The 13,964-nt window shown below is 34.5% G+C and overlaps 1 protein-coding gene across 6 annotated transcripts in view; it reads left to right on the top strand.

Annotated features, from left to right (window-relative positions):
* Positions 1-13,964, top strand: part of LOC106882638 (uncharacterized) — a 168,604-nt gene that overhangs the window by 151,112 nt on the left and 3,528 nt on the right. For all 6 annotated transcript variants that reach the window (XM_052966366.1, XM_052966362.1, XM_052966364.1 and 3 more), the window contains one exon: positions 12,870-13,047. In XM_052966366.1, coding sequence (XP_052822326.1) covers positions 12,870-13,047 — 178 coding nt within the window. The remainder of the gene's footprint in view (positions 1-12,869; positions 13,048-13,964) is intronic.

Genomic DNA, 13,964 nt, shown 5'->3' with positions numbered 1-13,964 from the left:
TGTGTGTGTGTGTGTGTGTGTGTGTGTGTGTGTATTTATATATTTATATATATATATACATACATATATATTTATGTGTATCGAAAAAGTTGAAATTACTGACTTAGATCAGTGCACAACGTGGTGGGATTACAAGGAATGAGTTACATCTTGAACAAATAATTTTCTTTGTATCCCACTTTGTTCTTTCCGTTTCTTAAGTTCTAATTGAAATACCTGTCAAACATGTGAGTTGATAAAATAATAAGTAGTGATATACTGAATTGAGTAAATTGATTTAACATATCCTTTCCTTAGATTAAAAGTCTTGGGCCTTGTTTATTATTGATAATTGAGACATGATATACAGATAAACAATTTAAGAAAACAGCTTCAGCAAAAAAAAAAAACTTTGAAAATCTGATACATAGATGAACAAAACGAAGACAACTATTAGAAAAAAGAATATCTCATGAATTAGAAAATGAAATGATGGCAACCAGTCAACATCATCAGAAACCAGCCAATGAAAACGATAATCATTGACAAAGGAATTGATTTTAACACTTATTACGAAAGTGGAAATGGTTCTTTGCCACAAACTCTCCGATAACATTTGACCCTTTCTTTTCGTTGCTTTAAACTTGGATCGATGTCTTAAATATTCTTTTAAATTAGCTTCCATAACTTGACACTTCATAAATTCATTTCACTTGAATAACAAAACTAAAAGCAGCTGAAGCATTGCTTCTCGCTTTGATTTGACTTTCATGTGACATTCTTTGATAGTATATGACGGTTCTGATTCTGCTAAAAGCTATTCCACTTTAAAGCTAATAACAAAATAAATTCGTTAAGAGTATTTTCCTTACATTAACTGTATAAATCAATAAGCATATGCACGTACAAATACGCTTATATACCTATGTTCGTATGCATGATTTCTAGATTTTCTTTGAAGTATTTGTGCCTTATCCTCTCTTTCGTTTTATCTTTCTTTCTTCCTTTTTCTTTCTATCTTAATTTTGTTTCTTTCTTTACTTAATACTCTTAAATTTCGTGCTTTCATCAAATAAAGTATTTCCCCTTAGTATCTAATTTTCGTTCACATCGTGCGAAAGGAAGTCACTAAATATTTTTATCACAAAGACATATTGATTGTTTATATAACACAATGACCAATGAAGGATTAAGTCTATGTCTTAACAGATCATATCTTATTTGTTGAAGGAAGACACTTATTAAAGGTGTTCAGATCGATTTCTCACCTACAATATAAGTGAAGTCCATCGCATTCTAAGAAATTTTCAGTTACATTGATGCTTTTAGAAAAGCAAATGTATACATGAAATGGTTTAGACCAGTAATAGACAATACACAGCTAAAACTACATCTGTCATCAAGTTCTAGAATATTTATGTTTCTTTTATATTGGTTTATCAGTTTTTGTTTTCATTTTAAATATTATTTGTTGAAATAAAAACTTCATCTTATTGAACAAATTGTTTAGCAGCTTCTATATTCAAGAACATGTAGCACTTGATTTATCTCAGATTAAAATTAACGACATTTTGTTATCACGGAATTTATTTTCACAATTCTTCTGCTACAAAACAGTGAAAAGAAAGAAAGAAAGAACGAAAATAACTAACTTCACTTTCAATAAAACTGATATCACGTTTCTTTTGTATTAGCATATTTATTTAACACGGCTGCCAAAATTATTAAAGCGTTTCATGTTATTGATTTCAAGGGATTTTCAGTTCTGTTTGTGTGGTTTTATGTTCTGGTGGGTCCGTAAGGACGACTTACAACAAATATGCAAGTTTTCTTTACTCTCTTTTTTTTTTGTGTGTAAATTTTCTATGTAACACTTCCTCCGCGTGATTATATATTACTCTCAACATCATTATACCAAGGACTTTTTTTTTATAAAACATGAACCGAATTCCAGTCCTTCCTTTCTTATTTTAATTTCATCCTACTTTTGTGGCATATACGTGACATTTGTGTGGATAAGACATCGTATCATAATAGAGAGAAACTTAGTAGTTTAGTAGATTTAATCAACTTTTGGAAATGACATTGTTTTTGATGTTTAAATATGGTCAACTCTGATTAGGCAGGCAGGTAGATATGTAGTTTGACGTTGTTGATGTCTAGTCTTAATCATCTTTTTTCTTTTCCTTTTTTTTTTTTTTTTCCTTGAGACATGTCTTGAATTACATTATCGAATGTTATTTCCAAAATGACCATGGTGCATGATACAAGAAAGATTTGGTTGTTACTTCTAGCAGGTTCAGCTGCCTTGTAGGAGGCGCCCTTGATAACTATATCCACATAAATACTGATGCTGGTAACAGCACAGATAAGAAAAATAGACTTGGTCGAAGTTTAATAGTTGTTGTTTCTCCGCAGTTATCTCTAATGATGTACTTTTTACCACAGTACCTGGGGCTTCCGATGTTACTGTTGCTATTGTTCTTTAGATTCAGGTCAGCCCTAATCAAGGGCACCTATGATCAAAGATATTCCGACCGTGACTATTCGTCATTCTCCTGTGTGCAAGAAACCCAGACTACATTATCTATTTTTTCTGTTTTTAAGGCAGTAGCGTGTGAGTTAATGGAGATGAGTCAGTCAGTAGATCAAGAGACCACCTACAAGCTCCCACAAAGTTTACAAGAACTACAAGCAATCGCAAAGCAAAATCATGAAACACTTCCAACATAGAAAAATATTATATGTTTATGTATAGCCATCTGTAGAATACGAATCTGCAAGAAAATTGGCAAAATTCGGCATTTTTAAATTACCCCTCCGCCCACCCACTAATTTCTTCATCTTTTACTTATTTAAATTTTTTTTTTTTTTTTTTTTTTTTTTTTTTCAAAATATGCGGAAAAATACGAAGATTATGATTCTGAAAAATATTTCCAATAATTTTTGTAAAATTTCAATTTAAAAAAAGGGAAAAAAAATCACACACCCCTCCCCTCGCAGTGTACGGTTACTTTTTTCAGAATTTTTTTTTTTTTTTTTCCAAAATATGCGGGAAAATGCGGAGATTATGATTCTGAAAAAAATTTCAAAAATTTTTTGTGGTTAAGGTTTTAGGGTAAGGGTTAGGGGAAAAAGTCAAAAATGAAGAAATTGATGGTGGGGGTGCAAATTTCAAAATGCCGATTTTTGGCAATTTTCCGGAATCTCCGTATCCGAAAACGGGGGTTTTGGGAAAAAAAAATTGGGGAGAAAACGGGACGGGAGGGAGTCTTTCTAAAAATATCGCTATAGACGTGTTCGAAACACGATTTATATACCGAAGCAAAAACAACCATCTTCGAAGCACTGAGACATGGGAACTTTAGACGCACTCGCTGTTTCTTATATAACGAGGCAGGATTTTCTTTCAAGCATGTGACAAATGGATGCACATTATTAACAAATCCCAAGAAGGGGCAAACGCGTCTACCGTTCTATACGTTACTGCTGCGACGATATTCGTTTTATTTCGACTTTTATTAGTTCAACGCGTCAATGAAGAGATTTTCTCTCAGACAGATGCTACAGCAACATGCTTTTCTACGGTGTATTATTTTATTCTTTTTTTTTATTTCAGTCATTTGACTGCGGTCATGCTGGAGTACTACCTTTAGTCGAACAATGCATTTAGTATGATTCACAGATGGCAATTTTAATTTAATGCTGTTTCGATTGCGCACACCGACGTTTTTTTTTATATATGACTAAATACCACCTGTTTTACACAAACACTATTGAATAGAAAAGCTGTGCTCTTCTCTCTTCTGCAAACACAGAGATTTGCATACAATAATATAATAAATTCTTTTGATCAATATCTAACATTTGAGAACGAGTAATGTAAATGTAGATCGCTGTTCAACTGAAATTACGTTACGTACCTGATGCAGCGAAACGATGGAAAATTAAAACAGAATATGAAAAGCCCAACGGAAAAACTAAAATCTATTGATATCACCAAGAAGAACATGGTGTTTTCCTAACGTTTATTGAATCTATTTATAGATTGCTTTATTGATTTTCCAAACATTAACTGTTACTGTCGCTATAGGCTCTCTCTTACTCCACCTCCGAACCTCTTCCTACTACTGTTGTTTTCAGTATCCTTTTCAAGTCTCGCAGCACTCGTCCTTGTATTACTATTCTTTTTCTTCTTCTTACAATTGTTATTGCCCCTAGTACATAAAATATGAACTGTCAAAGAAGAGATGGGGAAAATCAACGAATCGTTGAATGATCGCTTACCAAGATTCGTAACTGATCATCTGCAGCAGTTCTTAAAACATTTCATAATGTATAAAGGTGTTTGATGGTGCACCTGTAATCATTGTTTTGTAATTTCTTTTATGAAAGTCTAGTGTTTGGGAAATTGTGTGTGTGTGTGTGTGTGTGTGTGTGTGTGAGAGAGAGAGAGAGAGAGAGAGCGAAATATAGATATACACATTCTCGTATATATACAACTACATATCTATTTTCTGTAAGCAATTATAAAACGATATATTGGTATTTCTGGAAAATTGTATTCTGGTTATTCTGTAAATTAAAATCAAGCAATTATAAATCGATATAATGGTAGATTATCATTGACTTAATATGGGTAGATGTCCTTCCATTTGGGGGAGAAGCGTTGCACATCACAACGCCCGGTTTAATATCATCACTGACCCATGGTGGTCCTTGACGGACTTCACTCTGTTGCAATCATTCGGACAAGAATCTTAGGGCTCTTAGCAGGAAGTTATCGTGACGTCACAACACATCGACACACTCTACACTTCCCGAGATACCAAAAACGAAAACAGTTTTATAATTCTACTTCATCTTCTCTATCATATATGGAATCCAATCCAACCTGACACCCGACAGCATGTCACCTCTCACCAAGACGCAAACTACACGTCTCTTCCTCATTGAGACTAAAACCTCTCAATCCTTACTCATGTCTGCTTTCCAGGCAACACTCTTCACTCAGAGACGAACCGTCTCTGGGTACTTAATTTACACTTTCCACGAATCTCATTGTTTTCATCTTGAGATCAGCAACGAATTCTCCCAGCTACTTTTGCTCAAATTACTCTCACCACCAGCACCTCCACATGAATCTACCACTCTTCTAAAATCTTCCAATCACCTATGTTAAGCAAATAGCTTTGACTCGTGGCGCAATTGTCATTCATATTGCCACGTGGCGTAATACCGGACACAGCGTGCAATTATCTATGCTGTCACATGATGCATTCACAGACCTAATGTAGCTGTAACTTAAGTTGCAACTATCATTTATAATGTTACGTGATCCTCTGACTTCGTGACCAGCTTCAACCTAGTAAACTGTACTTCAACTGATTGCAATTTGAACTATAATCCCACCATGAGAAGGAACAAATTATCAAATTCTAATCAGGCGAGATAAATGCAGCGTATCTCCAAGTCCTTGCATCTCACCCTACTTCTGAAAAATCTTGATATTGTGAATCCGAATTAATAAACAAAAATATTTGTATGGACGCCAAGAGTATTTTCAATGATTCAGAGAGAAGATTTATATGATAAAATTCTTTCAGTTTTACATTTGTAAAAGTGATGTTGAAAACATGTGTGTGTGCGCACAGCAAGAGAGGGAGAATAGAAGAAAGGAGATGGAGTAGGAAGAGAAAGAGGAAAAGATTTTGAAAAATACGCACATACTCTGTATATATGCGAATATGTATGTGCCTATATGTCTCTTCTACTTTTTTAATTATTATAAATCGTCCACTGTATGAGTATACATCTAGCGCGTTCTCTTCTCATTTCCAAAAGTTTCGGTATAATGAGCAAAATTCTTGTCTTTGACCCCACAAGCGATCGAGTTCCCTTGACAGCTTCTCATGCACAAACGTGTATGCACAAAAGTACATAGGTCGAAACGTTCTCTTCTATCAATGCACAGTTTCGGCGAAAAAAAAAAAACAAGAAACACAAACAAGACAAACATAAATTGAATTTTAGTATTATATAGATGATGTTCTATACAAATATTTAGTTTGGATTGCTTGATTAACCAGTAAATCATTTCACTGAATGAATCTAATTTTGATCAACGTTTCAAAGAGTGCTAAATAATATTAACAGTAATGGCATCCATAGATTATGTGTTGGTCAAAGATAAGGAAGAATAAGAAAATAAGTCTTTGAATGATTAATCATATGGATAAAAGAATAGAGCTGCTACAGAAAGCCTGAAAGAATATTCTTGAAAGAAGTAAAAATTTATTAGAATCTGGTCGATCGTGAAACTAGTAAAACTTGCTCAAGAAAGCAGAAAATAGAGTAAATTTTGCATGTTGTCTTATGGTAAAAAGAAAGCTAGTACAGAAATATTTTCAGTATCAACAGAAATATCTTGAAATAAAAGTTTGATGCAGATTAGACGATTACTCAATGAGACACAGTTGTTGTAAAAGTTAGTATCTTTTATTGTTAACTATTGTGCATGTGATTCATGCGTAGTAATTATAATATATGGCGCCACTTCTCAATTAGAATATTTCTTGTTCTATCCCATTGTACGGTGTCTGAAGCGAATGCCTTTTATGATGAACTGGAGTCAACCTAAGTCTTGTGAAGAAGACCAGGTTGACGTAAACGTTGGAAGTCCGTTGAAGTGCCTTGTACGCATAATTCCAAGAATCATTTGTATCACATACTTTGTCAGCTGAATCTATCCAAACAATATATTAATAATAATTGTCTGTGAAATACTCAACGACTTAATCTTTAATACAATGAAGATAAGGTAGTTTTGTTGAGCAAACAAACACATGACACTAAATCCAATCCTCGCTCAAACAAACATGAAGACACGTTGGCATGATGTTTACTATCCAACACGTAATTTATATAACAAGGCATCGAGCTTTATTTTTATGTGAGAGAATCATAGCAAACTGAATCAACCCTAGCTTATTTTTATATATTTTTTTTTTTAGCGATTATTGTCAGATGGAAGAAGAAATCGATTGACACTGGTATGATTTGCATTCGATAAGTCTGGTGATAACTGTTCAGATATTGTGGAGTATCCAACCTGGCGCTGTATTATTTTATCTATTATATATATTATCATGTCTAGTTGTCTTTTGATTGTTAGGAATTTTTTTGGTCTAGTTTCTATTAATCTTGCTGTTCTACTATTAGTTAATGTATCGGCACACAAAAGTCCCTTTATTCATTTTCCCTCTACCCTTTCCTTCTCAAGCGCACATTCGTGTCTTCTTGGACAAATGCTCTTACTTTGTCTCAATACGTCAATGTCGTATCTTCTGATGTGTTATTTTCAACACTATCAGTTGCCTACAAGGCTGAATAGTTTTCTGTACTATAACAGGTAAGATTAATTGTACAGAAATATTAAATATAAAGAAAAATAATTTCACAAAAATAGAAACCATGTACTTGATCGTGAAGTATATTTGCCACCTAAATGTGGCTAACCCTTAAGGGTCGATGCTACTGTAGATTGTAGCCCCAGGAAGACATCTCCTCCAGCTGGCTATTGACACACTGTTTGTGCCCTATCAGTATTTGCAAAAACCCAGAAACTCGTGTCCGTGTGTATCACGTCTGGCTGGAGATTGGATGATGACTTCCCTTTGCAAATACTGATAGTATATCAATAGCCAGCTGGATGAGATGTCTTCCTGGGGCTACAAGTTACAGTAGCATCGACCCTTAGGGGTTAGCCACATTTAGGTGGCAAACATACTTCACGATGTCGTGCTGCTACTGTCTATATCTCGCTTGGAGATTTATTATTGCATATACTTGATGGTAAAATAAAATCTGAGGATACTATCTATGTTCAACGTCAGCAACAAGAAATACAAATAAAATGAAATAAATTTTATTCTGTAAAGAAGAAAAATCTTAACCGTTTTGGGTAAAAAGAAACAATGTCAATAAAGGTGCAGCTATGGCAGGCACAGAGGTGGCAGGCGCAGAGGCAGCAGGTGCAGCTGTGTGATAAGAAACTTGCTTCCCTACCTATAGTACCCAAGGTGTTACGCAGTATATATATATATATATATATATATATATATATTGTGTGTGTGTGTGTCCACCACCACTGCTTAACGACAGGTGTTAGTGTGTTTACGTTCCCGTAACCTAGCGGTTCGGCAAAAGAATGATAGGATAAGTACCAAGCTTAACAAAAAAAAAAAAATAATAAAATGAGTACTGGGGGTCGATTCATTTGACTAAAAATTCTTGAAGACGGTGCCCCAGCATGGCCGCAGTCTAATAACTGAAACAAGTAAAAGATAAATGATATAAAGTTGTGGGAGAAAAGAAGTGTGAAAGGAATAAAGGAGTTTGTTACAGGATTCAAGTCAGTTGAAATATGAGGTATTTGATGAAGGTCAGATCAAGTGAGGTAAAAGAAGAGAGAATGCAACCTGAGAAGTGGACAGAACGTCACGTATACAATAATAGCATAGACGCACATACATAAGGAAGATGTAAGGCGAAGTGGGGATGGTAGGTATAGCAACCAGTGGAATTACCTAATTACACAATTGTGATTAATGAGTTGTGACAGAAGCTGAGGATGAGCAGATATGTATACACACATACTGTGTACACATATATTAGTTTCAGATATATATACACACGTACTGTATACACTTATATATTGGTTTCAGATTTTGGAACAAGGGTGAGGGTGTAAGTCGATTGCATCGACCCCCAGTACTCAATTGGTACTTATTTTATCGACCCCGAAAGGATGGAAGGTAAAGTCGACCTCGGCAGTATTTGAACTCAGAACGCAAAGAGGGACGAAATATTGCTAAGCATTTTGCGCAGCATGCTAAGGCTTCTGCCAGCTCACTGCCTTATTATATAGATATATATTACATGGAAAAATGCGAGCAAGAGAACTAATATTCTTAAGATAATAAACCTGGAAAATTACAGGTCAAGTTATTACACTTGAAAAAGTTCAGGACAGCTTATTACATCTGGTAAAGTACAGAACAAGAAAATTTTTACTTAAAATATTGCAGATAAGGATAAAATTTCAAATAAAATATTTAGATCTAGAAAATAGTAGCTTTTATTAAAGCTAAACATTTTATTACAAGTTATTATTTCTATCTGTTATTACTTGTTACTTCTATTAAAAATGAAAAATAACACAAAATATTTTTGCACTTTAAAAATTCATTTTTAAAAATTATTAATTAATAATTAGAAATTTGAAAATAGGTTATAAAAATAATAGTAGTACATAATTAGTTATTACAATAAATAGAATAATACAAAAATTAGTTATATATTACAGTAAAATCTACCTATAACAACAAATTCACAGTAAAGTTATTGCCAAGTCTTCACATTTTTAGTCCTGAACCAATGCCTACTTTTTACATAATGAATTTGCCTACCATATACACTATTCTACTTTGCATATTGGTACTTCTGGTTCTCATTTTCTAAGTATTCTAGCATGTCATTTAAGAAAATGATGGTTCATTAAGAAAATGATACCTTTTTTAATTATAATGTTATTCTGTAAATTAAAATCAAATAATTTTTAATACTCAAATTTTATCCTTAGCTGCAATAAATTAAGTAAAAATTATCTTGTTCTGTACTTCACCAGATGTAATAAGTTGTCCTGAACTTTTCCAAGTATAATAACTTGGCCTGTAATTTTCTGGGTTTATAATCTTAATATTATTTCTCTTGCTCGCATTTTCCCATGTAATCTATGTTTTTTTCCAGGCTAATTAATAATGTGTCAACTAGCGGTGTGGTTGATAATTTTTTTCCTTCCCTCAAAGACGCCGTGACATATTTATAGAAAACGTATGCATTGTGTTCTTCCTTATTTAAGATAAACTTGAATGGCAGTATAGCTGTTATTTCTACCAGGCCTGTCTTACCGAGTATGTTGAAGTTAGTTACGTGCTATTTGTTATTGATGTTCAATACCAGGTCAAAATGTTTACGATCAACGGCATTCCAACCGTAGCCATCCTATTTTTTCAGAGACTTTCAGGACTACAGAATCCAACGTATTCTCTTATTTTAAAGTGGTAGAATTTAAGGGAAATTTCGCTGCTATTTCTAGCAAGTCTTGCGACTGACTGCATAATAGCTATTTTGTTGCATCATCTGGAGGCACATAGAAATTGACGTTGTACCTTTAACCTTTTGTTTATAGTCGATCTTAATTACAAATATGTCCTATTGAGATATTTAGTTGATTAGCTTAGTGATTAATGCAATAAAACAATAAATCGTTTCACTAATTAAACCTAGTTCTGATCAACGCTTGAAAATGATGTCTTCACTAATGTATTGAGTTATCAAGAAGATGAAGTCTTAATGGAAATTATAGGAAAAACGAAACTGAATTCCCAAAGGGAATCTGTTGCAAACTCACTATAAAACTAACTGAAATATAAGGAAAATAGATGTTTGCTTTGAATGTAGGGCACAAGAATTGTTCTTTTTTTTTATAGAAGGGTTGAATTGAACCTAATATTTCTTGGGTTCTAATCTTATCAATCCAAGATTGGTGAAACTAAAGTCGATTATTGATAAAGTTTAAAATCATATTTCAGTACAGAACTAGATACTGTAAAGTAGCCATTTGACTGTGAATTATATTGTGATTCAGGTTCTGCCTTCGAAGACAATACCTTATAGGAAAGTTGGTTATACATCATTAGATGTATACCTGACTTTCGTATATAAAAATTAAAGAATATAACGATACGCTGAACTCCAAACTATCAACTTAAACAACACTTTATTTAGGTGGTAAATATATACATCTTTAGCTCTTGTTGTTACAGCTTCTGATTGTGCGAGCATAGTTGTTGGGACGTTGTTATGTAGGTGTAAGCGAGCTGTCGAGTGTAAAAGTCCGAAAGATGGTGAGAGACAGCAAAAACACGTCCATGCTCAATCGCTGGCCAGCAAGAAAGAGAATGAATTGAGCGGGAACGCTTGGTTGTTTAATTCTACGCACAAGACCATCAATTTCAGGGAAGGGGCTTAGTCGATTATATCGACCCAGTACTAAACTGGTACTTATTTTATCGACCTCTTAAGAATTTGAACTCAAAACGTACAGACGGATGAAATGCCGCTAACCATTTTTGCCTGGCGTGCTAACGATTCTGCCAACTCGCCGACTTTAATAATGTTTTCTTTATTAGCCACATAGGCCTACACAGAACACACAGGAACGCAAATACAAATCACAAACGGAGGGGTTTACCGTGTAAACATATATAACAATATTTTAAAAAATAATAAAGTTAAACAATTACAATTCCCCAATAGGTGGGGAAGACTTCCATGAGAAAAACCATGCAAACCCCACAGAAAATTACGGTTTCCTTGACCACTTAGGCAAGTGCTTCCTCTCTTTCTTATTCCATTCAGAAGCACATGCTCAGAGCAGGCCAGTTCACACGAACTATGCTCGCCGCTCTCATCCACCTTTCAATAAATTTGCTACAAGGGAGCACCTCCCTCCTCACTCTGATCCGCCTCTTCAAGTGGAACCTGAAAAATTGATCAGAAATTCACTAGAGAGGAAAGTCCCCGTCTTCAGCACTTTCAGTCTTGTCCACCACACAACCTCATTCGCCATGGCCGCCAGGCAGATGAAAACTGCCCGGCCTTCCCGACCAAAGGAAGAGGGCGGAGCAATCTTAACAATAGATTCGATTGATAGCCAGACCCATGCGACACGCGACAGCAAGTGCTCGACATAAACCCACACGTTAGAAATTGTCGGGCACTGGACGAGTGCATGCAGAATGGTTTCATCGCTCTGCACACATCTCGGATTTACTTGGAACAGCACGCATATTGCGTGAAGTACTGTCTGAGGTCCTTGTTGTGACTTGACAGGCAGTACAAACCCCAGTAGACACAATATCTTCAATCAACAACATCACTATATTGGATACTGTGCGACCTTTTTAATAATAATAATAATAATAATAATAATAATAATAATAATAATAATAATAATAATAATAATCCTTTCTACCAAAGCACAAGGCTTAAAATTTTTGGGGAAGGAGCCAGTCGATTAAATTGACCCCAGTGCATAACTGGCACTTATCTTATCGACTCCGAAAGGATGAAAGGCAAAGTCGACCTCAGCGGAATTCGAACTTTCACCGTAAAGACGGGCGAAATACCGCTAAGCATTACCCAGCGTGCTAACGATTCTGCTAGCAACAGCAATAATCGCAGTACATTTCGTATAGGCTAGATGTAACCCTGATTTTATCCTTATTACTAGATGACGTCATACTAATAACCCAAACTCCATTAGTATCGTGGTTTACTTCCGTCATTAATTATAGTGTGATCTAGGTTCCACACTATCATTATCTGCATTGTGGAAGCTCTCATCCATCACTGTTATGTTCCAAATTCTGTCCCTATCTATCACTGACTACACTGCGTGGACAACTCTGCTCCATTTAATTGTACATTGATCCACTTTCTTCCCCATCATATTGTATCCAGAGTTAAGCCTTCAAACAAACGAAATTAATCCGTAAGTCTCAGGTTTCAATTTTTTGAAGTTGCACATTTTATGGCAAAGACATCGCCCGTTCAAATAATATTCAGCAGCACAAATAACAAGTCTTCTGCATACTAAAAGCCAGTTTATGTAAATATAAGGTTGGAGCAATTTTATTTAAAATTTTAAGTTTTAAAAATGTAATTTAAGTATATATTCCTATTGTGATTAATAGAGAACTTTGTTCATCCAAATATGTTTATTGTTGAATTTATTGAGTATTGTTATTTATTTTCTTACTTAGAGACAAGTCGGGTTTGATGAATTGGGCCGTCCAGTTATCTATTCCAGTTTCATACAGACAACCGCACGGAAAATCACAGTTGAAGATTCTATCAGACACGTGACGTACCTTATTGAAAATGCCAAAGTAACAATGAGACCTGGTGTTACCACGTGGGTGTTCATCATTGATTGCACAGGTATGTATTCGTACGACACTTTATACTTTGTTTCATGCGCACGATGATAATTATGATAGCGGTAATAGTAGTGAAAATAGTGACGATTTAACGACACACATGCGAATGTATATTCATGCGTAAACGCAACCACTCATATTTTCTGACATGAGCACATAATCCTCTCAAGTATTTATTTATTTCATGCATTCACATAGACATACAGCTATACACAAACATTCAAAGAACATTTTTCTTTCTCACACTCTCCTAATCATTCTCTCATTCCTTAGATAAACAAATAGATCCCTTAAATCTGAGTTCGTACATAATGCTGTTGACTTTCAATTTATATAGTTTGCTTTATCGATTTTTTCATCAGTTCAACAAAGAATTCAATGAATTTATGTTAAGTTCTGATTTTGTCATCAGATATTATTGATTTTTTTTTATCGATTATTATTTTGATTGTTTCGTTATTATTTCTTCTGCCAAGATTATTTTTGTTGTTCACCTTCATTGTGTATTAGAAGTTGTAAATTTGAAATAATGTTCGACTGCCTTAAGGAAAAAGTATCAACATATACATGTATAGGAAAGTTGGTTATACATCTTTAGATGTATACCTGACTTTCCTACTATAAACTTAGAATATAACGGAACGCTGAACTCCAGACTATCAACTTAAACAACACTTTATTTAGGTGGTAAATATATACATCTTTAGTTCTTGTTGTTACAGCTTCTGTGTGTATGAGCATAGTTGTTGGGACGTTGTTCTGTAGTTGTGAGCGAGCTGTCGAGTGTAAGTCCGAAAGATGTAGAGAGACAGCTTAAATACGTCCATGCTCAATCGCTGGCCAGCGAGAAAGAGAATGAATTGAGCGGGAACGCTTGGTTGTTTAATTCTACGCATGCGCACGGCGTTACTACACATG

The sequence above is a fragment of the Octopus bimaculoides genome, chromosome 3 (genome assembly GCF_001194135.2).
Source record: "Octopus bimaculoides isolate UCB-OBI-ISO-001 chromosome 3, ASM119413v2, whole genome shotgun sequence".
Classification (NCBI taxonomy): Eukaryota; Metazoa; Mollusca; class Cephalopoda; order Octopoda; family Octopodidae; genus Octopus; species Octopus bimaculoides.
This window is presented reverse-complemented; position numbering and strand designations above follow the sequence as displayed.